The sequence below is a fragment of the Notamacropus eugenii genome, chromosome 1 (genome assembly GCF_028372415.1).
Source record: "Notamacropus eugenii isolate mMacEug1 chromosome 1, mMacEug1.pri_v2, whole genome shotgun sequence".
In the NCBI taxonomy this organism is placed as follows: Eukaryota; Metazoa; Chordata; class Mammalia; order Diprotodontia; family Macropodidae; genus Notamacropus; species Notamacropus eugenii.
Genome location: NC_092872.1, coordinates 15,572,861 through 15,599,911, shown reverse-complemented (window position 1 = coordinate 15,599,911; position 27,051 = coordinate 15,572,861). Strand labels below are relative to the sequence as shown.

Below are 27,051 nucleotides of genomic sequence, written 5' to 3'. Positions count from 1 at the left end.
CTAGCTCACATGCATATATAGTCTTAATTACATGAACATTCCTAAGCCTATACATTGAACCTATCACCTAACACTATTCCTTATATGGGTGTCTTCTCCACTGGACATCTGGAGCTGGACAAAGAACTGCCATGTTGCAAACAAAGATGAGACCCTTCCTCCTGAAATCCATCTAGTTCAACCCCTACTGACAAGCCCCCAGGTTATCTAGGCAGGCTCTCAGTGTGGCGTCCTGCGATGGACGGGGGTCAGCTCTAACTCTTCCCGTTACAACTCCCCCTTTTTGTTTTGGTACAGTTGTTCTTTCATAGCCAACATTGTATGCTTAGTGGAGAAGAGGGAATTACGAATTGTTAACAATATCCATTTTAATAATATTGGTATAATAGCAACTAATATAAGCAATGTTAGTACTCCTGATCCCAATGAAATTAGCCAAGTTTTTAGTGAGTGCCAGGGATCAGCATGTTGGAAAAAATCTAAGATATTTTGAGCAGTTTTTTGTGGAAGTAGGTCTTCATGGGAAGCCTGATTGATATATTCTACCAACTGAATCAATTGTTGGAGCTCTGAGGTCATATTATCACTGATTACACCTTGTAATTGAGCCCGAATCTTTTCCCATGCTATTTCAGTTGCATTATATTGTTTTGGAGTAAGACAAAAAGTATTGTACCTATAATCACATTGTAACTTTGCTTGTAATTCTAGATATGCAACTTCATGTCCCAAGAACAGTACTGCTTTCTGTAAAGCACGAATAGCATTGTAAAATTCCTTATCCATTTGAGCCTAATGTTGAAATCCTTCTGAGACATTGCGCATGAGACCATGAAGAGCACTCGCTTCTTGGACACTATTCTGTGTGTTAGAAACAGACATTGCGAGAGCAGTAGAACTAACAATTAGCTCAACTAATAAGGTTATACCTAACACTACACATGAGATACATCTTTTGAATCGCATCAAACTTGTTATCTTTTGATCTAATACTGACATAATATTGTCAGCCGGAGTGCGATACCATCCTTGTGTTTTCACTACAGTGAGTGCATACTTTGGCCTAGTAATGATGTAAAGCCTTCCTTTATCAAATTGCGGCCATGTGTATTCATGTACCAAACAATTTGGACAAGTTAAATTGAATATCCCTGTCATATTCATATGTGGCATGAGTGTAGACTGACTTGCACGATCCCACATAAAGGCATGAGATGATCCTAAACACACTTGCGCCGTAAGACTAATATGGTTTGTAATTATTTTACTGTTTGGTCTTACAATAATAAATGGTCCTACAAAACTTTGTACTGTCTGTCCCCCAATAGTGGCAATCACCCGTTCAATCCCTGCTGTATAAGAACCCTTGTTAGTAACATATCTTGGACTAGGATATCCTGAGACATAGCGATCTGGCCTAAAATGCGATAGGTTGTGATAGGAAGTAAGGCTCTCATTATAATGCTCTAAGAATAACACAGTCTGTTGACATTGATGTGACTGACAATCTTCAAATGATACGAAACCTGAATAATTACGGTAAATGGAGACATTAGGATCATTCCTCTTTCTACCTTGTGGTCCAGATCTTAAAATCACTTCTCGTTTTTGTCCCATGTCTCGTGCCCCATTCATTTTTGTACAATATGGTCTATGTCTCAAACCTATTTCTCGTTTTAGATTCATATCTTGTCCCTCAATGACCCAAGTCCACAGGTGAAAGAGTCTAGAGTCCCCTCGATAAGCTAAAGTCTCATGTCCCAGAGTTATGTTTGCACACCATGTCATATTGGCCACTATATTATTAAAAACCCATGTAGTGCCAGTCCATCGTCCCACAACCTTCTTTTGAAGACAGAGCGGTAATCCTGCGATCAATCCAGTAAGGTTCATTCTTGGCTGTGAACCATTTGATTTACCTATAGATTCAAAGCCTGCACCCCCAAACATGCGTGATAAACTGCCATGTAATGCTGATGTTGGTATCTTTTCACCCCATCTTATGACCCTCACCCATGGAGGACTCGGGATGAACGTCCAGTGATGTGCATTCCCACTTGTCTCCTGGGTCGGAGCTGGATGTCCTCCAACCCCAAGAGTCAGTAAGAGAAACAGAATCAACCTCCTCATTTTGAAGACAAAGACTCCTTATTTGTTCTTCCAGCTTCTTTTTCTGCTTTGCTGCTCTCAGTCTCTTGCCCTGTGATTTTCTTCCCGTTGTCTCTTTCTTCTATCAGCCGAAGCCTGCGTACTGGGACCCACTGTTCTTTCTCTTTTCCTGTGGAAGCACAAGCATAACCCTTTCCCCATATGATTATTTTTCCCGGACCATGCCATTGTCCTTCTGCATCATGCCACATTGCCTGTTTTCCTTCATTCTCTATTTGTGTTTTTTCTAGAAGTGAAGTTCCTCTTGATGTTTTTATAGCAATAGCATATTTCATGGCTGCTGAAAGATTCTTATCATCGAATTTTAAATAATTTAATGTGTATAAGGCTAAATTGAGAGATGCCTGAGGGCCTTGTGTAATTCCCCCTTTTTGTTTTTGCAAGTAAACCTTGAGGGAAAGATTTGCCCTTTCAACAATGGCTTGGCCTGTAGGGTTATAAGGAATGCCAGCAACATGATAGATGGAAAATTCATAGCAGAATTTTTTAAATGCAGCTGATGGCTGGACCATTATCTGTTTTTAAACATTTTGGCACTCCATGATTAGCAAAACATGCTGGTAAGTGAGTTGTCACATCTTTGACTGTTTCACCAGAGTGAGCAGTTGCCATAAGAAAGCCTGAAAAAGTATCTACACATACATGTATATATTAAGAACGTCTAAATGACGAATAATGAGTGACATCCATCTGCCAAATATCATTTGGGCAGTCACCTATAGGATTTTTTGGGTGTATAGGTGGTGGTGGAAGAAACGGAGCACATTGGGTGCACGCCTTTACAATCTGCCTTGCTTCCCTTTTTGTTATGCCAAATAAATGTCTAAGAGACCGTGCAGACAAATGAAATTTGGAATGAGCTAATATTGGAGATGACTCCGCATGAAAAACTTGCAAGGCTTCATCAGCAATTGCATTGCCTTCAGTTAAGGGACCTGGTAAATTAGAATATGATCGAATATGTAAAACATGGAATTTATTAAATCTACCTCTAATAGCCTTTTGTGCTTCTAAGGTAAGATGTGTGATAGAATCCTGACGTGTAGGAATATAGGCAGTCTCTAAATTGGGTATTAACCCTGATACATACTTACTATCTGTGATAATATTAATAGGGACATCAATTAAAAGAGCTTAAAGCACAGCAAACAGTTCATTTTGTTGAGTAGAGGTAAATGATGTCTCAAACACTTGTAACCTCTTTTCAGATGGTATGTATAAAGATGCTCGTTGATGTTTTGTGGCATCTGTAAAAACATTGATCCCTACTACAGGCGACTCAGAATGCTTGTCTGACCAAGACCATGGCCATGCAGTGAGTTGATCAGCAAATGGCACAGGATTGCCATAATGATAATCCTAATTATAATTTGCCAATCTGCATCTTCCATAAAACATTTTTCTAATTGTTGAGAGGTATAAGAAGTAAAAATACTTGCAGGGTCCATACCACTAAGAGCTCGTGCTCTCTGTATGCCTTTCCAAATCACCTTAGCCACTAGGTTTGTGTAAGGAGAACATGTTCTGTTTTTTACCTGTGGTAAATGAATCCACTCAAGGATTCCTAATTGCTGATGTAAAACCCCAGTTGGTAAGTTTGGAGTGAAAAGTATAGTTAAATTTACTTTCTCTCCCTTATCATATCTTTGAGTGGTTTGTTGTATGAGAGTATTTTGAATATTCTTAATACATGTAAGAGCTTCAGGGGTCCAATCCCTACTTGAATTAAGGTCAGGAGAGCCTTTCAATAGTTCATATAGTGGTGCTAATGCAGAGGTAGAGATCCAAGCCTTGGCCTGCACCACTGAATCTCTCCTATCAGTTTTTGGAAATCATTCAGAGTTTTGACCTTTTGTATATCAAAATTTGGAAACTTAACTTGAATCTCTCTGTCTGATAACTTATACCCTAAGCAATCAATTGGTAGTGCCTTCTGTATTTTTTGTGGTGCTACCTGTAGCCCATGCTTGCTAAGAGTTTGTATCCCTTCCTGTAACATATTTTCTAGCAGTTCACCATCTCTGTGTGCTGCCAAAATATCATCCATGTAACGTATTATTATGGCCTCCTTATATTTCTCTCTCGTGGGTTGACGCACTTTATGCACATACCATTGGCACAATGTAGGACTATTCTTCATACCTTGTGGCAGTACTTTCCATTGCTACCTCATATAGGGTTCCTGCAAACTGATGGAAGGTATGGAGAAAGCAAATCTCTGCCGATCCAGAGGATGAATAGGAATGCTGTAAAAACAATTTTTAATGTCTATAACCCATATTTTATAATCTTTTGGTATCATATTTGGTGAAGGAAGTCCTGGTTGTAATGAACCCATAGTAAGCATGGATGCATTAACTTTTCTTAGGTCTGTTAACATTCTCCATTTTTCTGATCGCTTTTTAATAGCAAACACAGGTGAATTCCAAGCACTGAAAGATTCCTCTATATGTCCTAAACTAAGTTGTTCTTTGACAATCTCCTTTAAGGCTGCTATTTTATCATCAGTCAAGGCCCACTGGTCAACCCAAATTGGTTCGTCATTGATCCATTGTAATTGTGGAACAGGTATGGGTTGTGCAGCCATTCCAGGGGGCCCCACTAAAAATTTTCTATTGTAGATATGGTAAGGCCTATTTGTGACAACAGATCTCAACCCCATAGAATGATTGGGAGTCCTGGTAATACAAGTGGCCAAACCTTTCCTGTTTTTCCTTCAAATTCCCATCTCAACGGCCATTTTGCTTCGACTGCTGCCTGAACACCCCCTATACCATATAAATTTTGTGCTTGCCCTAAAGGCCACACAGAATTCCACTGCTCTAAAGGAAAGACTGTATGATCAGCCCCAGTGTCCATGAGGCCTGTACATCTCCTCCCTTCTATAATGACTGTAAGTTGTGGCCTCTCCAGAGTAATTTGCTGTGTCAAGAATACTTGTGAAACTGCCATTTTTGGAAATAATAATAACACTGCTATTTTTTGTCTTGCATCTAATAAACTCTCCATATTAGTAGTATTCATCATTGGAATATATTGAAACTCCATATCAGGTGGAAACATATGTGTTATGGGTATCATGCCTGTATATTCATGAGCTGCGGGTGCTAACAGTATTCCTATGCTATCTGGTTTGAGCTTGATTTTTTCCTGTATGGGAACCATGACTGTAGTCATTGGATTAATAGAAAAATATCCAGCACTATGTAGGTCCTCTATTTGAAAGGATGCATTCCTGCCAATTCCTGATATCTCTGGCAGAGTGCCATTGTGCTGGCATTGGGATTGTCTTGCCATTGGTCGGCAGAGGGCAGTAGAAAGCCCATTCCTCCCCTTTGTTCCTGGGCTGGTGAGGGGCCCGTTAGGGTGTTTAAATATTGCTGAGGTGGGCCACTACGACATTCTGTCACCCAATGCCCTGGTTTTCTACATTTTGGGCAGGGTGTCTTGGGTCTGGCTCCCCCACTTTGTGTCGGCCTTACTTTGCAATCCTTTTTGAAATGTCCCAACTTGCCATGTTGAAAGCATTTTTTGTCTGGTTTTTCAGTCGGCCTATTTTTCATATCATGAAATGCCTGGGCTCGAACTTGTGCAGCATAGACCTCACTACCCACTATCTCACATCTTTGTAACATTTCTTCCACCCCAGCATCCTTTCTCAATCCTATCATGGCCTTTTTGCAGTCTGTATTACAACTGTTTCTCAAGATAGCTTTGATTACAACTACAGTCCGTTCTACTTCCCCCATGATCTTTGTCACAGCATCTTGAACTCTTGCACAAAAGTCAGCGAAAGGCTCATTGGGTTTTTGCTTTAAGGCACTCAATGAAGTTTTACTTTTGCCTTTAACTGGCAACTTGTCATAAGCCCTCTCTACACATTGTGCTAGCTGCTCATATAATTCCACAGGGTGCTGAATTTGTGCCCTATCTGTGCTATACTGTCCACTACCGAATAACATCTCATAATATCTTTGAGCATTTTGAGGGTTATAAGGATTATGGTGTATTGCCATTATTCTGCATTCTTCAGAAAACATCCCTAACCATACTACCGTCTCTCCTGGGGTGAGGATGGCCCTCATAACAAGCTTCCAGTCATTGGGGGTAAGTATATGTGAGGCCAATTCTTTAATCCTGACTTTCACATATGGTGATTTAAGTCCAGAGTCTGTTATAGCTCTTTTGAGCTCTTTTATCAGATATGGAGACACCATAGAGTGTGTCCTTTGTGCCGGATTATTATCATCTCTAGGTGTTTCTAATATGGGGAAAACATTTTGAAAGCCAAGATACTCTAGAACCTTGTCTTTACCTTTCTTTTGTAATTTCCTTATCGCTCGTTGTAATGGCGAAAAGTACTCCCTAGGCGTCTCCTCATACTCCTTCAAAAAATTCTTTTTCTGTAATACCTCTACTTGTCCATCAGATGTCTCTATTCCTTTAACCAGAATTTTTTCCTTTTGCAATGTCTCTACTTGTCCACTAGGTGTCACCCTTGCGCTTTCTCTCCCTGGAGACTATTCCAGCTCCCTTTGTTTCCCACTTCTGCACTTCTCTTTGTTTCAGTGTCCTCCCTTCTGGCGGGAACTTTCGTTTCCTCTTGAACTTAACCGATTTTTTCTTTTCAGCTTCTAAGTCCCGTAATCTACTCTTTAACTCATCTATCTCCTGTTGCATTCTTTCTCTCTCCTCCTCCCTCTGACTCTGCTCCTGAAGCTGTCCTAAATTAGGATAAATTGAAGGTGGACTGGGAGAATTCGCAGGGGATGGTTCGGGGGGAGGAATCTGGTGAAATGGAAGGCATTGTTTGTGTGTAGGCTGGGAATTGCCTGGGCTGCTGATCACAACAGCCATCTGCAGCCTGAAGGGTCGCTTTTACTATATTATACAGAAGGAAACTTGTTAGCTCCAGATCCCCAGGATTTTCGGAGTCATAGCTAGTTAACTGTTCTCCTACAACTTTCCACGAGCTTATAGAGACCGGAGGTCTCTGCTTTGTCCAGGGACAAATTCTTTCTACTTCCTTTAAGAACTCCCTGATCACTTTCAATTGAAGGACGACCCCCTGTGTCTTAGCTGATCTGTAAATTACCTTAACAAAAGTTTTTCTGTCGGTGGTCTCTATTGATTCTACTAGCCCCATAGTAAGATTATTTTTCTCTCTTACTTCACTGCTCTATAAACAGGTTACTTACAGACTGGTGTCTTCTTTTCTTTGTCTTCCTGAGGTTGAGTGCACCAAAATTCATCTCGGACTGGTCATGGTGGCGAGCCTCCTCAGGGCGCACAGGTACATCTTTTCCCCCGGTAAAGGACTATGCTTTTGGCCCCGCGCTGTGTTCCGTGGATTTTTTTTTCCTCCCCCGCGAATGGGAGCCAGTTGTTGCGGTCCCCTAGACCATTACGGGGATCCCTAAACCCCGACCCAAGGCTCTTGTCCAGCAAGAGGCCTTGATCTAGTGAGTAATGAAATGAGGCAGGAGACAAGGTGGTGAGAGCTCCATTTATTCCAGCTAGCTCACATGCATATATAGTCTTAATTACATGAACATTCCTAAGCCTATACATTGAACCTATCACCTAACACTATTCCTTATATGGGTGTCTTCTCCACTGGACATCTGGAGCTGGACAAAGAACTGCCATGTTGCAAACAAAGATGAGACCCTTCCTCCTGAAATCCATCTAGTTCCACCCCTACTGACAAGCCCCCAGGTTATCTAGGCAGGCTCTCAGTGTGGCGTCCTGTGATGGACAGAGGTCAGCTCTAACTCGTCCGGTTACAAGAATCTATATCAGATAATAGAGAGTGAAGGAGTTGTCTATCCCACTGGGGAAAAGGTAATTCAGCTCCTAGAGAGAGAGAGTTTCTGTAGTTTCTAGTAAAATAGAAACCTCCAGGTCTTAATCGTGTTTTCCTGAAGTCTTTTTCTTCAGGACTTGAAGTTGAGGTTGGTCCCTTCTATCTTCCTTCTTAAAACTGGAAGCCAGAAGCACCCAAGGGACAGCCGGACCCAAAAACTGAAGAAAGGGAAGTTCTCTTCCCCTGGCTAACTCTGCCCCACCCCTCACAAAGCGCAGGACATCATCTCCACCAATAAGGAGGGAGTCCCATACCAATGATCTTTGAGACTAGGGTTACAAAAGGAACAGAATTGAAAACTATGAAGAGAGAGAAGGACAGTTTAAATCACAGGTAGATTAACAGTGAACTGGAAGAGGTACCAGTAAAGGAAGGAAACCTGAAAGAAGGCTCTCTTTTTTAATACTGGAGAGCACACCTTTGAATGCCTGAAATCAGGGGACAAGAACAAAGTTTTTAAGTGTATTTTCCTATCAGCTACTGGAGAGAAGAGACAGTGGAAAAAAGCCAGCTACCTGCTTTCTCAGGAGTGAGCTGCAGTTTCCAAAGCTTCAGATCAGGTACTTTTAAACTGAGACTTGAAAATCCCTTCTGGAGCAGCTAGGAATTGAAAACAATTTTTCAGTTCAAAGTTTGTGTTTACCTAGAACTTTGGCATTTACATGGCAGAGTTCATCCTTTCTGCTTTGTAAATATTGAAAGGAACTCCGTTATCCCCTCCTGCCGGCATGCCTTAATTTAAGTGCATTTTCTACACAAAAATGCATCGTCACACATATCTGAATCATGGAGATTCAGAGGGAGGAAACGCCTTACAGTCTATGGAGAGAATGTGAAGGTACTATTTCACCTCAGGCAGGTGATGATATTCTCATTGTGAATGACACATTTTTTTGCTTATAACTTTCTAGGAAAGGTAATCGTTACTGAAGAGTAAACAAATTGACTGCAAGAGGAGGGCTTCACACTTCCAGGCTAGTTTTTTCTCTTTAAAGATTGTTTTATAAAGAACCCTTATTCAGGAGGTGTATGATAATCTGCACATCTTCTGACTTGAAATATTTATTTAGTGTTTTTAATTTATGGAATAAAACAAGCACATCCATACCATAGCATCATGAAAAAGATGATTGTACATGAATCTGTAAATCTCTACTGTGCGCAATTTGCTATGCCTTTCAAGTATTACAACAAAACTAGCTTGTCAATTTCTTTTTTTTTCTTTTTTCCCTTCCCTCCCCCTCTCCCTCCATGGCTATCATTAGGCACAAGTAGGTGTTTATCTATGTAAAATTCTATACATACTTCTATTTCTATTCTATATATACTTCTATTTATCAATTCTTTCTCTGGATGCAGATAGTTGGCTTGAAATTAACATAATGTGAAAGAAAATTTCACTCTGCTCTGGTTGGCATTTATAGGTCCACCAGTTAGTCTGTGAGCTCTTTGGGGCTAAGTAGTTTTATTTCTAGCACAGTGCCTTGTAGGTACCAGATACTAAATAAAAAGTTCTTCATTTTGCTTGAGTTGCGTTACGTAGGTCTAGCTGAAGGCCAAAGGAAGTGTGCTAGGTTTTATCTAGGCCAATCTCCCTCATTTTATGCATGAGGAAACTTTAATCACAAGTTAAATAACTTGCCCATGGTCATACAGGCAGAGTCAAGACTCAGACCTAGGTCTTCTGTTATAAATTCATCACTCTTCCAGCTATACTGTAATAGATGGCCTGAGCGCTGTGTGGATATCCATGAAATACTTAAAATTCTACAGGCCTTCAATGCATTGGTTTGTGGAAGAATAAATAGGTGTGCTGGTAAATGTTTAACAACAGGTTCTCCCCCCCAAAAAAAGTCCCCATAACACATTTTTAAGTTTAATTTACATTATTAACGTTTGCTTCATCACTTTCTTAAGCCTAGAAATCAACAAAACAATGCATCAAGCCCCGATTTGTAGCTTGGTTTCCAAAACCTGTGTTCACACTGAGAATTTAACAGTCCACACAGCTAGCTTCAGTGTATATCCAGATCATATGGGCATGAATCACAGGCTGCAACTTGTTTCTTTACTTTGTGTCTTTCTTTTCCTGTCTATCTCTTCCTCATTGTTTCATTTCACCCTAGATAGGGGAAAGAATAAGGGAAGGAGTTGTGCATTTCAAATTTTGTCAAGATCATCTCATCAAGAAATTAGAGAAAAGGAGAAAAACCTGGGTTTAGGACTAATCTATTTCATGGCAGCAAGAGTTCCCTAGCTGGTCCAGCCTCATTTCATTTTACCAGTTTGTCTTGTATCCCTATACCTTGAACTTTGTCTCCACTATAGACCTTTGTGACTGTCCAGGATCTGTCTGATTAATTAGTAATGGCACCCACCCTGTGGCCAAAACCTCAAACACTCAGTGACTAGAGGCTGCTGCCTCCCCAACGAAGAAAACTTAGTCATTCCAAACAGCATGGTAAGAATGCAGTACGAATGTGTCTCTCCAGGCAGGAGTCCACCAAACAAATAAAGGATGCAGGAATGAGCTGAACCTGCCCACTGTGTCTCACCCTGTTTCCTGGAAATCTTGCTCCTGAGATGGTACTACTTTTTGCATCGTTTGAGGACTCAGTTTCCACTGTGGCAGCCATTGGGGTCCCTCAATCTCCCACATAAGAAATGCATTGCAAACCTCCATAGCAATTCTCTCTCTCTCTCTCTCTCTCTCTCTCTCTGTCTGCCTATCTGTCTATCTGATGCACATTATAACACAGACAGTCAGGAGACCTGAATTCCTGCCCTGGCTCTGCTACTATCTTAATAGAGCCCACTCATGGTTTCATTGGGTCTCCCTCCACCAGTGTAGATGGCAACAACTCCATACCTCCTCCTTATCTGGCACAAGTTTTATCTGTGTCTTTAGAGCTTAACTTATAAAATTATTTTTTTCCTTGAGTTGTTCTCTCTCAGATTATAAATCCTTGGGGGTGGGGGGAAGGGGTTGATGTGTAACCACCATAGAAGTTGGCATTTCATGTATTACCTCAGGCACCTGGAAATACATTGAATATGGATGTGGGTGATGGAACCTGATTATGTTTCAACAGTAAGTGTGCAATTCTACTTTGAGAAAAAATGAGTCAACCATGTCATCGTTCTACTCTTTAAATACCAGTGGCTCACTCCTGACTATATGAGCATATGTAAAAGTCACCTGGTTGGCATTGAAAGATCTTTCCAAAGCTGTCCCTTCCTACCTTTTATGCTTTTTTACACTTATTCCCCTCCGGGCTACAGTGGCCCACCTGCTGTTCCTCACTCAACATTCCATGTTCTTACTCAAGGCTCTTCTCTCCTCTCCCCTACGCCTGGAATCTTCTTCACCTCAATAGCTCCTTTTAGCTGCCATGGCTTCTTTCAAGGCTTAGCTCATTTCCTCACTTCCATAGGAGGCCTTTCCTGTCTCATTTCCTCCTCCACAGCCCCCAGTGTCTTTGCTGTCAGATTGGCTGCCCTTTGCGCAGGTTAGGCCTTCTATCTACAGTGTTCTTCGTATATTGCCTCCTTTATTAGAATTTAAAGTCCTTGAGAATAGAGACTGTGTTTCTGCTTTCTTGATGTCTCAATGCTTGACACAAAGTAAGTGCTTAATAAATAAATACTTGTTGTTTGATCGATTTATTGATATCTAACTGAAGTTAAAGATCTTAAATGACATCTTGGACAAGTCATTTAACCTTGTGGTATATTTGTAGGAAATAAAGTAAGGCATGTTTGGATTGCCAATACCAAACTCTAAACTTCAGCTGAAAAATTCATAGGAAATTTCCTTCTTAAGATTAGATAGAATAATGAGTATCATAATGCTTGCCTTCTCAATGGGTGGGGGAGAGGCTCAAGGGAGGGAATTTGGAACTCAAAATTAAAAAGAAAAAGATTATGTAGATAATTATCTCTTGTGTCCCTGTGCAATGTCTTTCATTCTAAATCATACCACTACTTTATTTACTTACTTTTAATTTATTTTTTTTTTAGACCTTCAGGTTTGATTGAAAACTGTGCAATAGAAACTTCTCCATTGGGATTCTAACAATGGTCCAGATAATCGTCCACCCGAAAACAGCTCTTATTGATGAGCCACTGCACATCCGGGTAACTGGCTTGCTCCCTAACCAATTGGTAGGGCTGCAGGCAAAATTGACAGATGAAAAAGGAGTTCTCTTTTTTTCTCAAGTCGTCTATAAGGCTGATGAAGGTGGAGAGATAGACTTGGAGCATGCAGCAGCACTTGGAGGAGACTATGTGGGCATTCATCCCATGGGTCTCTTCTGGTCCTTGAAACCTAAGAAGGTTTTATCTAGGCTACTGAAACAGGATGTGATAAACAGTCCCTACCTGGTTCAACTCTCTGTACATGATTCCAACATAATTTTCAGTGCCCCACTTGAATCTCTTAAGGCCAGTGAGACTGTGGAGCGATGGTACTCAGCACCTGGAGTACAACGAATTCTGATAAGGGAAGGTCGAATTAGAGGATCTCTCTTTCTCCCACCAGGCACGTCTTGAATGAGTCATTCTTATTCACTAATTCGCAATCTGATTTCTTCCCTTTTTGGTGGGCTTATCTCTCTCTTCAAGCGTGTAGCTCACTCTCCTCAGGATTCAGCATGAGAGGTTGTCTTTGAACTATATCCAGTTTTTAGCCAAATCCCAAATGTTAGGCTGATGTGAACCATTCTGGAGCTAGAGTTAGGTCACACTTTCATTCTAATAAGCCCTTGGGTTACTCTGTCACACTGAGGAAGTTATGCACACTGTCTTCTACAATTCCTTACAACTCTAAATTTATGATCTCTTCTATCTGGTCTCCCTGTCTCAAATCTTTTTCTCACACCAATCCATATTCTACCTAAGACCAAAGAAAATTACATGTGTCTGTGTATGTCTGTGTATATTGTTGACCTGAAAGTTTGGATAAAAAAGGCAAACAGGCTAAATGCATATTATTTATTCCCTTAAAGCTAGCAGTTACATGATCATGGAGCCAGAAGGAAGCCTCTGACTGATACAAGAATGACCAGGTTTAAATCTGTTTTAGGACAATCCAAGGATGCCTGTGTCCCTCAGATTTATGGTCTCTGTTTAACTATACCATGAGAAAGGAATTTTCTTAATTGAATAAGTTATAAATACAGTAAGATAAGAGAGTTGACAAAGTGCCAACTGAAATTACAACCCAGGATATCTGTGTTTTCTTTGCCATTAACATGCCATAACATAGTATATGTCCACAAAATATTAAGATATGGAAAAAATCCCATTATTCAAGATAGTGTCTCTGGTTAAGGGTCTCATAAAATATGCTAAGTCAGTTCTATCTGGCCTTGTTGACATAAGAAGAGTTTTTCTCTGAGTTTACTTCAGAGAACAAAGAGAGTATTAGGTCCAACCTCTAGCCCTTATTAAAGTTCAAAAATGATATTAAATGATATATATATATATATATATATATATATATATATATATATATATATATATATATATATACACACACACACACACACACACACACTATATGTACAGGTTGTGTCCTACATTACAATATAAGCTCCTTGAATGTGAAGTCTCAGTTTTGTCTTTGTATCCATAGCACTAATAGTGTCTGGCACTGAATAGGAAATTAATAAGTGCTTGTTAATTGATTGTATCCACTGATACTACTTCCAGTTTTACAAGAAGAGCTATAACTAGGGTGAAGGCAATGGGGCTTTGACCCAGGTTGGAAAATTTAGAGGGTACCAATAGCAAAATCTGGGAAGGCTGATCATAGCTTTGAATTCTAATGGTGTCCCACAATGTCCTACCCCCTTCTTGCCTTACCTGTAGCACCCAACTTTTACCTCCCAATCTCTATGCTCCCCACATGAACACCCCTGCTACACCCCTGCCCCTACACATCTACCCAGTAGCTGTCAGTCCAGTTTCATAGAAGCCTCATGATATTTCAGGGCAAATCTTCTTTACTTCCAGAAGCTTTACCCTAGGTGAACATGCCCCTCCCACTTGATGCATTCCTACAAATTGTTATGGCTTTGTTTTCCACTCCTACCCACCATCTACTGAGATTTGTGATGGGACATGTCCTGCAGGTAGCTTGTGACGCATTTCATTTTGTAGGAGACTGGCCTATTTTGTCTTAGAAGTTTCCAACCACTGAGTTAAAAGAGATGGTGGAGTTCATTAGGTGAGTGTTTCACAGTCTGTACTCAGTGCAGTGGACACTTTCATTCAGGAAAGAAACTAAGCCTCAACAGAACAGGGAGAGGCAAACCCTCTTGTTCTCCCCTTTATCTCTCCTCATTCTCTTCCTCTGATGCTGCCTCCCATCACTCCGCTTCTCATCTTCTTTACCTGCTTCTTTGCCAATTGTTGCTGTGACTTCAGATCCCACCAAAGAAACAAAATCAACACAGTTAGGGCACAGTCAGCCCTTCTATCTTGTAAATATCAGTTTAGGTTACATAGTAGCTAGAGTCCTGGCTTGGAGTCAGGATAGATCTGAGTTCAAATCCTGCTTCTGACACTTAGTTGCTCAATGACCCTGGGCAAGTGTCTTGACATCTATTTGCATCAGGCAGCTAATTAAGACTTACATAAGTCATAGAGGGCTGGTGAGTTACTTTGGTGGTGAGTTCTCCTACCTGTGAAGTTACAGATATAGTTTTCAGAATGGGTCCATCCACTTTAGCAGCTCTCTTTTAGAATCAGGAATATTTAATCACCAAGTGCTTATTAAGTACAAGGGTAGAAAACACAAAAGAAAGGAATTAAAAAAACCAGCCCCTCCCCTCAGACAGCTCATAGTCTAATGGGAGAGACTACATGTAAACTGTGCAAATCAGCTATAAACCATAGATATAGAATAAACTGGGGATAAACTCAGAGGATAGACAGTAAGATTAAGAAATCAGCTATATATAGCTTATATATATGTATATATGTGTATATATGTGTGTGTATATATGTCTATATATGCATATATACACATATATGTATGAGAGGAGAATGGAAAATTCTTTGTGACGCTATGTATTAATGCCCAAATTCTGACTTTTTTCTTTTTTTCTTGACTCTGTCTCTGTCTCTCTCTTCAAAGTCTCTTTTTTTTTCTCACTGCAAAATCCTCTTAAAATTTTCTTCAGGAGAAGGCCCTTTTCCTGGTGTCATTGATTTATTTGGTCACATTGGTGGACTGATTGAGCATCGGGCCAGTCTCTTGGCTAGTCGTGGATTTGCTACATTGGCCTTAGCTTACTTTGGTTACGAAGACCTGCCTGAAGCGACAGATGTCCTGGACATCAAATACTTTGAAGAAGCTGCTAATTTCCTCTTAAGCCATCCCAAGGTACTCTGTGCTCACATTTTGGTTTAACCTTTGTGTCTAATTTCTCATGCAATCCCTGATTCCAAATGACTAACTGGTCCTCTCTTGTGTGTCCTTTTCATTGGCATGGTTTGCTTCTCCAGGATTGTGATTTCTATTCTAGAGAAAGTCAGGTCCTCAAATAGTTGTCACTTCTTTCTCTTTCTGCTCTAATCAGCTCCCCTAGGTTTCTTTTTCCAAACCACTTAAGGGACACATTCATCTAGTGTTTATTTCAGTGTATGCTTTGATGCTGTTTGAGAATGAGAGAATATTATCAGAGCCTCACTACAAGAGGGAGTATAGCTTAGTGATCAGAACCTGAACTTAGGAGTCAGGAACACCTGAAGATTACATCAGACACTCACTAGCTATGTAAACAGAACAGGTCATTGAACTTTAATGGAGGAGAACAATAACAGGCCTCACAGGTTTGTTTTCAGGATTAAATGAGAGCTGGTCAGTCCATAAGGGACTTGACAAAACTTAAAGCATGTTTACATATGAGCTATTATTATTACTTTATATCATTTCTTTATAAGCTACCTGACTTGAGAAGTTAACAAATTAAGAAGATGCTATGATGATATTATATACAAAATGTGGATATAATTCCCCCAGTGTGGCAGAGTCAAAAGAATACTAGATGAAGAACCAAGCCCCGTCCCAGGTGCTAACTAGCTAAGTGACCATGGGCAAGCTGTTTTACTTCAAGGGGCCTCAGCTGGGTCATAGGTAAAATTAAAGAGTGGGACTGAAGGGAATATTTGGACTAGATGATATTTAAGGATCCCACCAGTTATTAAAAAAAAAGTGATTTTTTTTTTAAACATGCAAGTTTACTTCTAGATGATTTTGCTTTAGAATTTTGTGAATGCATTGCCTGAAAATTATAGCTGGCAATTGATCCAGTTAGTCCTCATAAGTTGTAATAGTAAGCACCCCAATATACCACAGGGAGGCTTGCTATCACAGGTTCTTAGATCTGCATTCGTAAAAAGAAAGCAACTTTCAAGGGGTTAACAATCACTTTAGTCAAGCACATGTATCATTCTTTAATCAAGTACATATATTATTCACCTAATTTAGGGGAGTCAGCATCCTGAACTTAAAAGAAAACACAGAGAAATCAAAAGATCAACAGACATGGCTTCCTCTGCCTGAATTCAACACACAGGGCCAACTGTCTGACCATAGTTACAAGAGAGGGAAGCACGACATCTGGGTTCTCAAAGCCAGGGGGCTTCTTAGCAGCTTCCCAGAGTCCCCAGTTGCCCAAACAAACACTGTTACTAAAACTAAGCCTCAAAGCAAAACCTCACCCTCAGAGTATTTATACCCTTTTTAGAGCCAGAGAGCATGACCCTCTGACCCATTGCCTCAATAGAAAAAACAAAAGGTACTTGAGATCCTCCTACAAAACAACTCCCCTAATCAAACTTCCCTCAAGTGGGGAAGATAATCTTTAATCAGAGGCACTTTTGGTAAAACAAAAACAGCAAAAGATCTTAATTTGATTGCTATCACATAAGCCAGTGAAGCAGGTGCTATTAGTCCCATTTTACAGATGAGGAAAGTGAGGTTCTGAGAGGTTAAGTGACCTGCACAGGTAACTATATACAGGTCACAAAGGTGGTGAGTGCCAAAGGAGGATTTAGCCTCTTTTGCTGCTGACACCAAATCTAGCCCTTTTTAAACTATACCTCACTGATATGTGAGAATGCTTAGCACAGTGGCTGGAACATAAATTCTTAATACATATTGATTGATTGATTGAGATTAGATTTGTTTGCCTTGGACACATAGAGAGGGACAGATCTAGACATCATGACTGGAAGTTACCAAGAGGCAGATTTTGGTTGGAGGTAAGGAACACTTACTTGGTCTGTAGAGCTAGCCAAAAATGAAATTGACTTAAAAGAAATGAATTTGCTATCATTGGAAGCCTTTAAATGGAAGATGGATGACTTCTTGTAAGGAATATTATAGAAAAGATTCTTGTTTAGATGTGAGCTGGACTAAATGACCTCAGAAATCACATGCAACCATGAAAGTTCATTATTCTATGATATATGCAGGAATATTTAATATTGTTAACTAAAAGGTCATAAGAACAAAAGAAAGGTATAAATAAAGCACCCTGAGAAATTTAGGGAGAGGATTTCTGTCTGATAGCTGAGGGAAGGAAGGCTGCATGGAAGAGGTGGGCCTTGTAGAAAGTCAAGGTTTTGAAGAGAGGAAAGAAGCCCGTTTTAGGGAAAGGATGTGAAGAAAGACATGGAGGAGATAGCAGAGAGCAAGAAATAGTGAGTGTTCCTGTATGAGTGGAACACAGAATGAAAAGGAATACACAGTGAGAAATAACATTGGAAAGATAGAGTGTAGGAAGACTGTGGGGGGAGGATGTCTTCAATATCAGATTAAGAAGTTTCTACTTTATCTGACAGATAATAGGGAGCTACTGAAGGTTCTATCACCGTCAAATATAGGATCTGAGCTGAATCTTGAAAGAAACCAGGGAAAGTAGTAGGTAGAGGGAAGGAGGGGGAATATTCCAGGCGTGGAGGACAGATAGAGAAAAGGAACAGAGGAGAAGAATGTCTTGTGCAAAAAAAAAAAAATAGCAAAAGGGCAGGTTGGTATTACTGAACTGAAAAGTGTGAGGAGTGAAGAAAATAGTAAGAAGACTGGAAAGGGAGGAATGAATCAGGAATGAATCTGAAGGGCTTTAAATGCCAAACAGGTCATTTTATATTTGATCTTAGAAGTTATAGGAAGCCACTGGAGTTTATTGAATAGAAGAGTGATATGGTCAGATCTGCATATTAGCAATCAGGTAGAGGATAGACTGGAGTGGGGAGAGATTTGAGGCAGAGAGACCCACTAGAAAGCTGTTGTAGTAGTTCAGGTGTGAGGTGATGATGCCTGTATTTGGGTGGTGGCTGTGTCAGTGGAGAAAAGGAGGTGTATATGAGGTGAGGGATGTTATTATGGTAGAAATGACAAGACCTGATGCAGATTGGGTAGGTGAAGTGAGTACAGCAGAGGAGTTAAGGATAGTATTGACATTTCAAATATGGAGGATGGTAATATCATTGACAATAATAGAGAAGTTTGGAAGAGGAAAATTTTGGGGAAAGAGAATGAGCTCTCATCTGGGCATGATGACTTCAAGATGCCTACAGGTAATTGAGACTGGAGCTCAGGAATGAAGTTAAGGCTAAATATATAGATCTGGGAATCATCCAAATGAAATTAGTAATTGAACCCATGGGAGCTGATGAGATCACCAAGTGAGATAGTATAGTGGAAGAAAAGAGCCCAGAGCATAGGGGACATGGTGATTGGAAGACACATGGATGAAGATGCAACAAAGGACACAGAGAAGTTGCTATCAGACAGATAGAAGGAGAAGCAGGAGAGAACAGGGTCATGAAAACCCAGAGGTGAGGCCATCCAGGAGAAGAGGCTCATTCACAATGCCAGAGAGGTCAGGAAGTACGAGGACTGAGAAAATGCCTTTAGATTTGGTAACTGAGACACCATAAGTGACTTGGGAGGGAGCAGTTTTAATCAAATGAGAAGGTCAGAAGCCAGATTATGCAGAATTTAGAATCCAATAAGAGGAGAGGAAATAGAGGCATTGATTGATAAAATTTGATAAATAAAATATAAATATAAATAAAAATATATAAAAATGTATAAATGAAAATTTGATAGATAAAAAATTGATAGTAAATCTTTTCCGGTTTTCTCCTCCTCTCCATCCCCTTGCTAATGTCTTCTATTTGAATTACCTTCCACCTACTCTGTATATGTCTTGTATGTACACAGTTGTTTACATGTTGTTTTCCCTACTAGAATATGGATTCCTGGAGTACAGGGACCATGTTTTTGCCTTTCTTTGTATTCCCAGCGCTTAGCATAATAAATGCTAATAAATGCTTGTTGACTGACTGATGTGCTCCTACTGTCTTGCCTAATATATCTGCTTTTTCAAACCCACTTTTAAGCCTTTTTTCATACTGCTCCTGATTTCACTATGTTGTAGCTAAACATTCAGTTTGACTCTCTCCTGTCTTTATGCCCAATCCGTGAAATGGACTTCCCCTGTAGCCCAGATCTTCTTGAAATTCTTTGCTTTTATACATTTATGGGGTACAAACTTAGTTGGACACTCGCTGCTACTAGGTAATCCTATCTCATTCTCCTCATTTAAAATCTTTTTCTTTCTCTTCAAGTCCCCAAGACTGCTCCTGGCCCCTATGCATTTAATGATATTACCTCCTATGTCTTTGAGAATGTCAAAGCCATCAACTTGTCTGCATATTTCAGAACTTCTCAGTATCTCGTAGTATTTCCTCTCTCTCTGTCTCTGTCTCTGTCTCTCTGTCTGTCTGTCTGTCTGTCTGTCTCTCTCTCTTCCCCCTCACTCCCCCATACACATTTCTCTTTTTCCCCCTGTTTCTCGATTTCTTTCCCTCTCCCTTCACACACACTCCAATCTCCCTCTCCACCTCCCCCTCCCTCTCTTCCACACACACAATTCTCTTTCTTTCCCTCTGTCTCTCAATTTTGCTCCCTTCACACACACTCCAATCCCTCTCTCCCTCTGTCTCTCAATTTCCCTCTCTCCCCCTTTCTGTCTTTGTGTTTTTCTCCCCCTATCACCTCCTTCCCACACTGCCCCCCCCCCCCAACACCTTCCTCTCCCTCCCTCCCTTCCTCATTGTCCTATCTCATCTTTTGCTACTGGTTCCTTTCCCAATTGCAAATTTCCCAAATACATCCAAATGTATCCATCCTCCCAATGCTGAAAAAGTCTTCTTCTACCCAATCAAACTGCTCGCCCAGCTCTCTTTTTCTTCTTTTGCCAGCAAGTTCCTTACAGTCAGTGCCTCCATCTGCTCCTCACCTGCTTCATCCTGACTGCCCTTTAAAGAAATTACTCTCTGAAACGTTACTGAGGATCTTCTTAGTCTCAGTGCTCAACCTTCTAGATCTCTGGGCAACATCTGACTCTGCTGACCACTCCCTTCTCCAGAGCTTATCTCCTCCCTTAGCTTCACAGACTACATACTCTCCTGGTTCTTTCCTTCCTACCTGGATTACTCCTTTACTGGCTTTTCATCCTCTTCTGAACTGCTGAATGTGTATGTTCACGACCAGTTCTTTCTATCCTCTTTCCTTCGGTGAACAACTTTAACAATCCACCACTACGCAGATAACTCCCAAGCCTCTCTCTCCAGGCTTGACTTCTCCTATCTCCTCATCGTCAGGCCTGCCCCTTTCCCCATTTATGTGACATCTCCTCTTGGAAGAGCAGCCAGTGTTGCGAACCCAACATTCTAGCCTCCACCAAAACTTATGCTTCCTCTGACTTCACTTTTTCTGTCCTCATACTGTTGACCCAGTCTCCTATGTTTGAGAACTTTGCGTTACTTTGAACTTTGCCTCGACTCCCACATCCAGTCAGTTGTCATGTCTCACTGATTCTATCCAGCAGTGTCCTGGAAATGGTTTGTGCCAGCTCACGAGAGACGACTGATCAGTGTGAGCATTTATACCTCAGAAATTGGCAAATGTTACAAATCAGGACTGGATTTATCACTCTGTTGATTGTCTAGTTTTAAGAAAGCCACGGAGAAAATGTTGATAATGCAGATTAACTTTAAAGTGTATCATTGGGACACCTGAAGACTATCCAAAGAGCTGGCTGTTAAATATATACTAGCATACCCCTGATACTATCTCTGAAATAATCTCTTAAGTGTATTTCCTTTTCTATACCTCTGTTGCCACCACCCTAGTATAGACTTTCATTATTGCTGTAGCTGTACTAGAGCAATATCTTCCTAAACGATCTTCTCATATTCATTTTCTCCCCGCTTCAATTCATCCTTTTTGCTGCTGCAAGATTCATTTTCATTACGTATAGATCTCATCATGTCACTCCTCTGCTCACAATCCTTTAATGGCTTTCTATTGTTTAACAAATAAAGCTCGGACTCCTTATCTGGGCACTGAATCCACAATCTGGTGGCCCCTATTTTTCCAACCTTATATCATGTTCTTTCTTTCTGCATATTCTTTATTCCAGCACAACTGGGCTGTTCTTTATTTGTCATATATATCTTTTATTGTTTTCACTCAGTGCCCTGCCCCAGTCCCATTTCTCCACCTTTTGGAACCCTAAACATCTTATCTTTCCAGCTAAAAGGCAGACTCTTCACGAAGCCTTCCTCTCCCCAGTCGGTAACAATGTTCTGTCACCGAAGGCAGGCAGAGGGCCTCTGTGCATACTGCCCATCTCCCTACAAACACTGAAATAGTAGAAGAGAAACAACAAAGGGCCCTAAGCCACAAACACAGTCCATTTTCTCCATCCCTCCCCTTCCCAAGGCAGGCTCAGGAGGGCTCCTGCCCCTCACCACAGGTCTTCCTGCGTGACAATAAGGATCTGCCAGATTACTCTGTGTGTGCTGACAGACGTCAGCAGCTCTTCCACAGATGCCTCCAAAGAGCCCTTGGGAATTCTCTGATAAAGGGCAAGGCCCAGCTTCTGAGTGCATGTCACCACCAAACTTGACATCATCATTTCTTTTCTGTCTTTTTAAAGATCCTGAAATTCCTGTTGGGGCTCCCTAGTGTCCTTTCTTTGACATTGAGTTTCAAGTGTTCTAGTCAACCGCCAAGTGTGGGCAGATGCAGAGGGTCAGGGCCTGGCATACCAGGCACAGGCCCCGCTCTGCACCCCAGACTCTACAGCCCAAAGCCCAAAGCAGACAGTTGGATGACAGATGATGAAGGAAGGAGGAAAGAGTGGGAAGGATGATTGGCTATGTGTACATTTATGGTATATCATGGCACATGCTCTATTAATTATATAGCTTCATTCTTTCAACCACTCTGCAAGCATTTATTAAGCCCCTACTGTGTGCCAGACACCGAGATACAAATATACAAAAATGATAAGGCCAGGCTTTAGGTGGAGTGTAGATTGGGGCTTCTGGTAGGATGTCATCCCAAAGGGGCAGGTCAAGCATTGGGGTACTGTATTGAAAGCAATCCCAAAGGTAACCATAGATTTTATGGAACTTATTTTATACATTTGGCTAACAGTAAGCACCCACTGAATGCAGTAAGCACCCACTGAATACCCAAATAACTCACCTAAGAGTCAGTGAAGTAAATGGGAAGGAAAGGTTCAGACAAAACACTCTAAAATGAGAGCTTCCAACCAGGAGGCAAAGGGGAGGTGCCCCTGATGAAGGCAGGCAGATAGAGGGGAGTGTGTGAATGCTAAGGAGTGCCTAGTGCCCATGGAAGCAGCTTTAAAAAAACTATAAATTAGATGTCCTAGGGGCAACTAGGTGGTGCAGTGAATAGAGCACCAGCTCAGGCGTCAGGAGGACCTGAGTTCAAATCTCACCTCAGACCCTTGACACTCACTAGCTGTGTGACCTTGGGCAAGTCACTTAACCCCAATTGCCTCATCCTGGGTCATCTCCAGTCATCCTGATGAATATCTGGTCACTGGATTCAGATGGCTCTGGAGGAGAAGTGAGGCTGGTGACCTGCACAGCCCTCCCTCACTCAAAACAAAGTCAAGTGCAAGTCATGTCATCATTTCTCTGATGGCATGGTCTTCTTCAGCAACAAAGGATGAACACACAACAATGTTCTCTGTACTGAGAGCTCACGTAGAATTGGTTTACAACTATCTTATCACAAGAGCCAGATCTCTGGTTGCATCTCTGATTAGAGGTCATCTAGTCCAAACTTCTCATTTTATAGGTGAGAAAAATCTCAGAGAGGTTTAGTGATTTACGGGAGGTAATGCTGTAAAAGGCAGAGAGCCTTAGTTTACATATAGTCTTCTTTCAACTACAGATGTGTACTCTTCCCTAGATTATAATCTCCAAAGGGGAGGGGATTATCTAAACTCTCTATCACCCCAAGCTCTTTACACAGTCTATTCTGGGTATTTAATACCTGAATGTTCTTTAATTCAAATGAGTTTATGAAATATGCATCATAAAGTACTATACCAGTGAAAGTTTTTATTATTTTAGTCCACAAGGCTGGGATGCTAAAGGAGACCAATGGAATTATTCTTGCTGTTTTTATGTATTTTCAGGTGCTTGGCCCCAGCATCGGGGTAGTTTCAGTGAGCCATGGGGCCCAAATCGCCTTGGCAATGGCAGTATTCCTGAAGCAGGTGGCAGCCACAGTCTGTATCAATGGTTTCTTTTTTTCAGTTGGATGTATCAAGTATAGAAATGAGAACATCCACTCAATAAATCTATTTCTTGAAAGGGCAAGAACAAATAATTTGGGGCTATTAGAGCTTTCTTCTGTATTTGGAAACCCTCAAGAAGAGGCAAATAAGCATGCTCTCCTGCCAGTAGAAAGGGCCCAGGGTCATATCCTATTCATTGTCGGAGAGAAGGATTGTAACGTAAATAGCAAAGCTTATGCTGAGCAAGCGATGGAGCAGCTGAGGAGACATGGGAAAAGCAATGGCACCCTACTCTCCTATCCAGGAGCTGGGCACCTGATAGAGCCTCCCTATGCACCCTTGTGTTTTGCCTCACATAACCCTTTTCTGCCGAGGCCTGTTTTGTGGGGTGGTGAGACCATCCTTCATGCTGAAGCCCAAGAACATTCCTGGAAAGAGATTTTGAAGTTCCTCAGACATCACCTCAGCCCAGCCAGCATCAGCAAACTGTGAGGTGATAGATGGATCTCAGACGTTTGGTAGCCTGGTGAAGAGCAGAGATTTTGCTCAAAATAATGTCCTGCAGTGCATATGATGAAATACATAGGGTTACAAAGGACATTGATTCTACAGAAATAAAGATATTTTGTTTTTCCCCATCTGAATTCATCATACCACCCATCTGACAAATGAGGAAATGGAGAACAAGAGAGGGAAAGTGATTAGCCTTCCCTAAAAGAGTCTGTGGTCAGATTGAACTAGACATACAGGTTTGACTAAATACTCACACTCTTCCTATCAGAACTTCTTGTCAGTCTAGGTATTGCAACCAAACTTATAAGCTTCAGACTCAAGGCCAGTTATGATGAATTAGTAGAAAATAATCTCCGTGAGAACAGGGATTATTTTTTACTTCTGTTTTTATATCTATAGTATTTATCACAATGCCTTAAGGACACATGGTAATAACTGACTGATAAATCTTGAATTATCTTGAATTTATCTAGATTGAATTTAATTAGGAAGTAGTGTGGTACTGTGGAGAGCCATGCAGCTTAGAATCAGTTGGACCTGAGTTCAGCTCCTAATTCTGCCATTTATTAGCTGTGTGTGTAGGTCTCATTTTTCTCAAAGTAAAATGAGGAGATTGGATGAGAAATCTAAGGTCCTTTCCAATTCCACTTCTAGGATGCTGGGATCTCAAGGCCTGTGACACTATTAAATAGAGCTTCCCACCTCCTTTCTCCTCCAGTCTATCTATTAGATAATCTTCCTTCCTCCTTTAGAGAGACAACTGAAATTTATTGTATCCTGGCGATGGTTTACTTGTATATCCTTCCCTTTTTCTCCATTCATATTGTTACAAGTTCCTTCTTGTTATAGTCTCTCCTCCTTAGTATTGTCACTCATTTTCTTTATATCCTACTTTCATCTCATCAGAAGCCTTCAGTGGGCAGCTGGTTGGTTGATCTTTCTACCGTTCCCTCGTTTCTCTGATAGTGCAGTCATTTTGAGTCTGTTTTGGACTAAAAGATCATTTCCCTTGTCAGAGAAGACAGAATCAGCCAGGGTCAAAACTAGGATTTTTTTGTTCAATGGAAAGAACTGAACTTGGAGTCAAGTCCTGGCTCTGACACTAGCTACATGACCCAGAACAAGTCACTAAGCAATCTCAGGTCTTCAAATTCCTCATCTGTAAAATAAGGGGATTGGGGCTATTTGGTTAGATGACTTTTGAGATTCCTTTCAGCTCTGATCCTCTGTTCTAGATCTGTTTTTCCCAGATTCTGACACATTGTTGGGCATAACAGTCCCTTAATAATGTTTATTGAATTGAATTTGAACTAAAAATTAGGGGGTGCAGATTTCATTGGATCAATAAAAGAAAGAACTTTTTTCTTATACATTTACAGCTGTCCAAAAGGGGAACAAGCTCCCTCAGGCAACAATGAGTTCTTCATCAATGGAGATTAATATTTAGATACTGGATGACAATTTGTCAAGATGCAGAGAAGGTCAATTAGATAGAGAACTGGACCATCTTAATTGAAATCTAAATAGCTGTATGACCCTGGGCAAGTTATTTTACAGCTGTCTGCTTCAGGGTCTGCATCAGTAAAATAGGGATAATGATAACAATAATTAAAATAATTAATAGCATGTACCCTAAACTCCCACTCCCCCCTGTCCAGGTTCTTATGGGGAAAAAGTGAGAGGCTATTTGTAAAAGTTAATTGCAAACCTTAAAGTGCTACATAAATGCTACTTATTATTATTTTAAATTATATGCTTCTATTGTATACCTTAAATACAATATTGATTCAAGTCCTTTCCAACAGCAGCTCATATTTCTCTTATCTTCTTAGCATCTCAAGATTCATGACTTTTGCTCTTGATAGGAGCCCACAAGGGATGAAGGAGGGATGAGGTACTCCTTCATTTTTGGAAAGATCAAGTTAATTTGTATCTTTGCCAATATCACATAGTAATCTAAAAGGAATTGGGTGCTGATACTTTTTTTTTGCTTTTTTAAGACTCTTGCAAAGAACAACTAAGTATGCTTACCTGTCGACGACTGATCAAATAAAACAGAATTGAAGATGCATTTCCTCTCACATGGCTAACTTCCTTATCTAGTTATAGAAGAAGCATTGATTTAAGAATAATTATTGACTTGAATGCACAGATAAGTTGATTTGAGAACATTCAGTGTACTGACTTACTGTCAAGAATTCAATAAAGTTATATTGGAAAAAAGAAACCAGACTTGGCTATTTAATGTGACTCACACGCCTTAACTGCTAAAGAAGTTGCTGTTTTCCCATAGCAGAGTTTTTGCCACTGCTCACTTTTGCCACTTTTTTAGAGTGAGATTGCATGGGGCTGACACGCTCTAGGGTTAGTCAATATACATTAAACTGTCATTACTTTCAATCTTGCCTGGCTGCTGCACAAAAAGTTCTCTCAGGTAGCTATGGAGCTTCCAGACTTGGCATTATCAAGAGAAGGTCACCAGGGTTGTAAAATGGAAAGAACACCAGATTTTTAGTCAGAGAATGTGGGTTCATTCAAGAGCAAGCAAAGCAGGATCTTTTGCTGTTTTTGTTTATAACAAGCAATGTAATCCCTCTGAATAATGTGATTAATAATGTGATAAACATCCACTGTTGGGCCTGGGAAGATTTGTGGGAAGGTCCACACCTTTTGTTAATGAGCCACTGGTTCTCAAGGGATATGATGCCTTCTGGCTCTAAAAAGTATATAAAGACTCTGAGATGAAGTTTTATTTTGGGGCTTACTGACTGGAAATGTTTGTCTGGCCAGATGAGGACTCTGGGAAGCCACTTTAAGGAGCCCCCCAGCTTGAAAACTCAGATGTCGGTGCTT

At 40.7% G+C, this 27,051-nt stretch overlaps 1 protein-coding gene and 1 long non-coding RNA gene across 5 annotated transcripts; one reads left to right on the top strand and one right to left on the bottom strand.

Moving 5' to 3' along the window:
• LOC140534173 (uncharacterized) lies at positions 1 to 7,453 on the bottom strand. Its single transcript, XR_011977200.1, has 3 exons — positions 7,368 to 7,453; positions 4,312 to 4,415; positions 1 to 2,278 (listed from the first exon to the last, which is right to left on the bottom strand). It is a non-coding gene; the product is annotated as an uncharacterized lncRNA (long non-coding RNA).
• On the top strand, positions 7,381 to 26,425 carry LOC140534158 (bile acid-CoA:amino acid N-acyltransferase-like). 4 transcript variants are annotated; one of them, XM_072654893.1, is made up of 4 exons: positions 7,381 to 7,462; positions 12,056 to 12,575; positions 15,223 to 15,425; positions 23,584 to 26,425. In XM_072654893.1, exons 2-4 carry the CDS (start codon positions 12,113 to 12,115, stop codon positions 24,175 to 24,177), a joined length of 1,260 nt encoding a protein of 419 aa, XP_072510994.1. In that variant the 5' UTR covers positions 7,381 to 7,462; positions 12,056 to 12,112; the 3' UTR covers positions 24,178 to 26,425. The 4 variants fall into 4 exon arrangements, with proteins under 4 accessions (XP_072510994.1, XP_072510975.1, XP_072510985.1 ...); XM_072654874.1 differs by lacking the exon at positions 7,381 to 7,462 and adding an exon at positions 8,326 to 8,595; XM_072654884.1 differs by lacking the exon at positions 7,381 to 7,462 and adding an exon at positions 8,612 to 8,873.
• The last annotated feature ends 626 nt before the right edge of the window (positions 26,426 to 27,051 follow it).

Coding starts and splice junctions, on each gene's coding strand:
- LOC140534158 (XM_072654893.1), top strand. CDS start 12,113: ATGGTCCAGATAATCGTCCACCCGAAAACAGCTCTTATTGATGAGCCA. Junction 12,576..15,222: donor ATCTCTCTTTCTCCCACCAG/GCACGTCTTGAA, acceptor AATTTTCTTCAG/GAGAAGGCCCTTTTCCTGGT. Junction 15,426..23,583: donor TCCTCTTAAGCCATCCCAAG/GTACTCTGTGCT, acceptor ATGTATTTTCAG/GTGCTTGGCCCCAGCATCGG.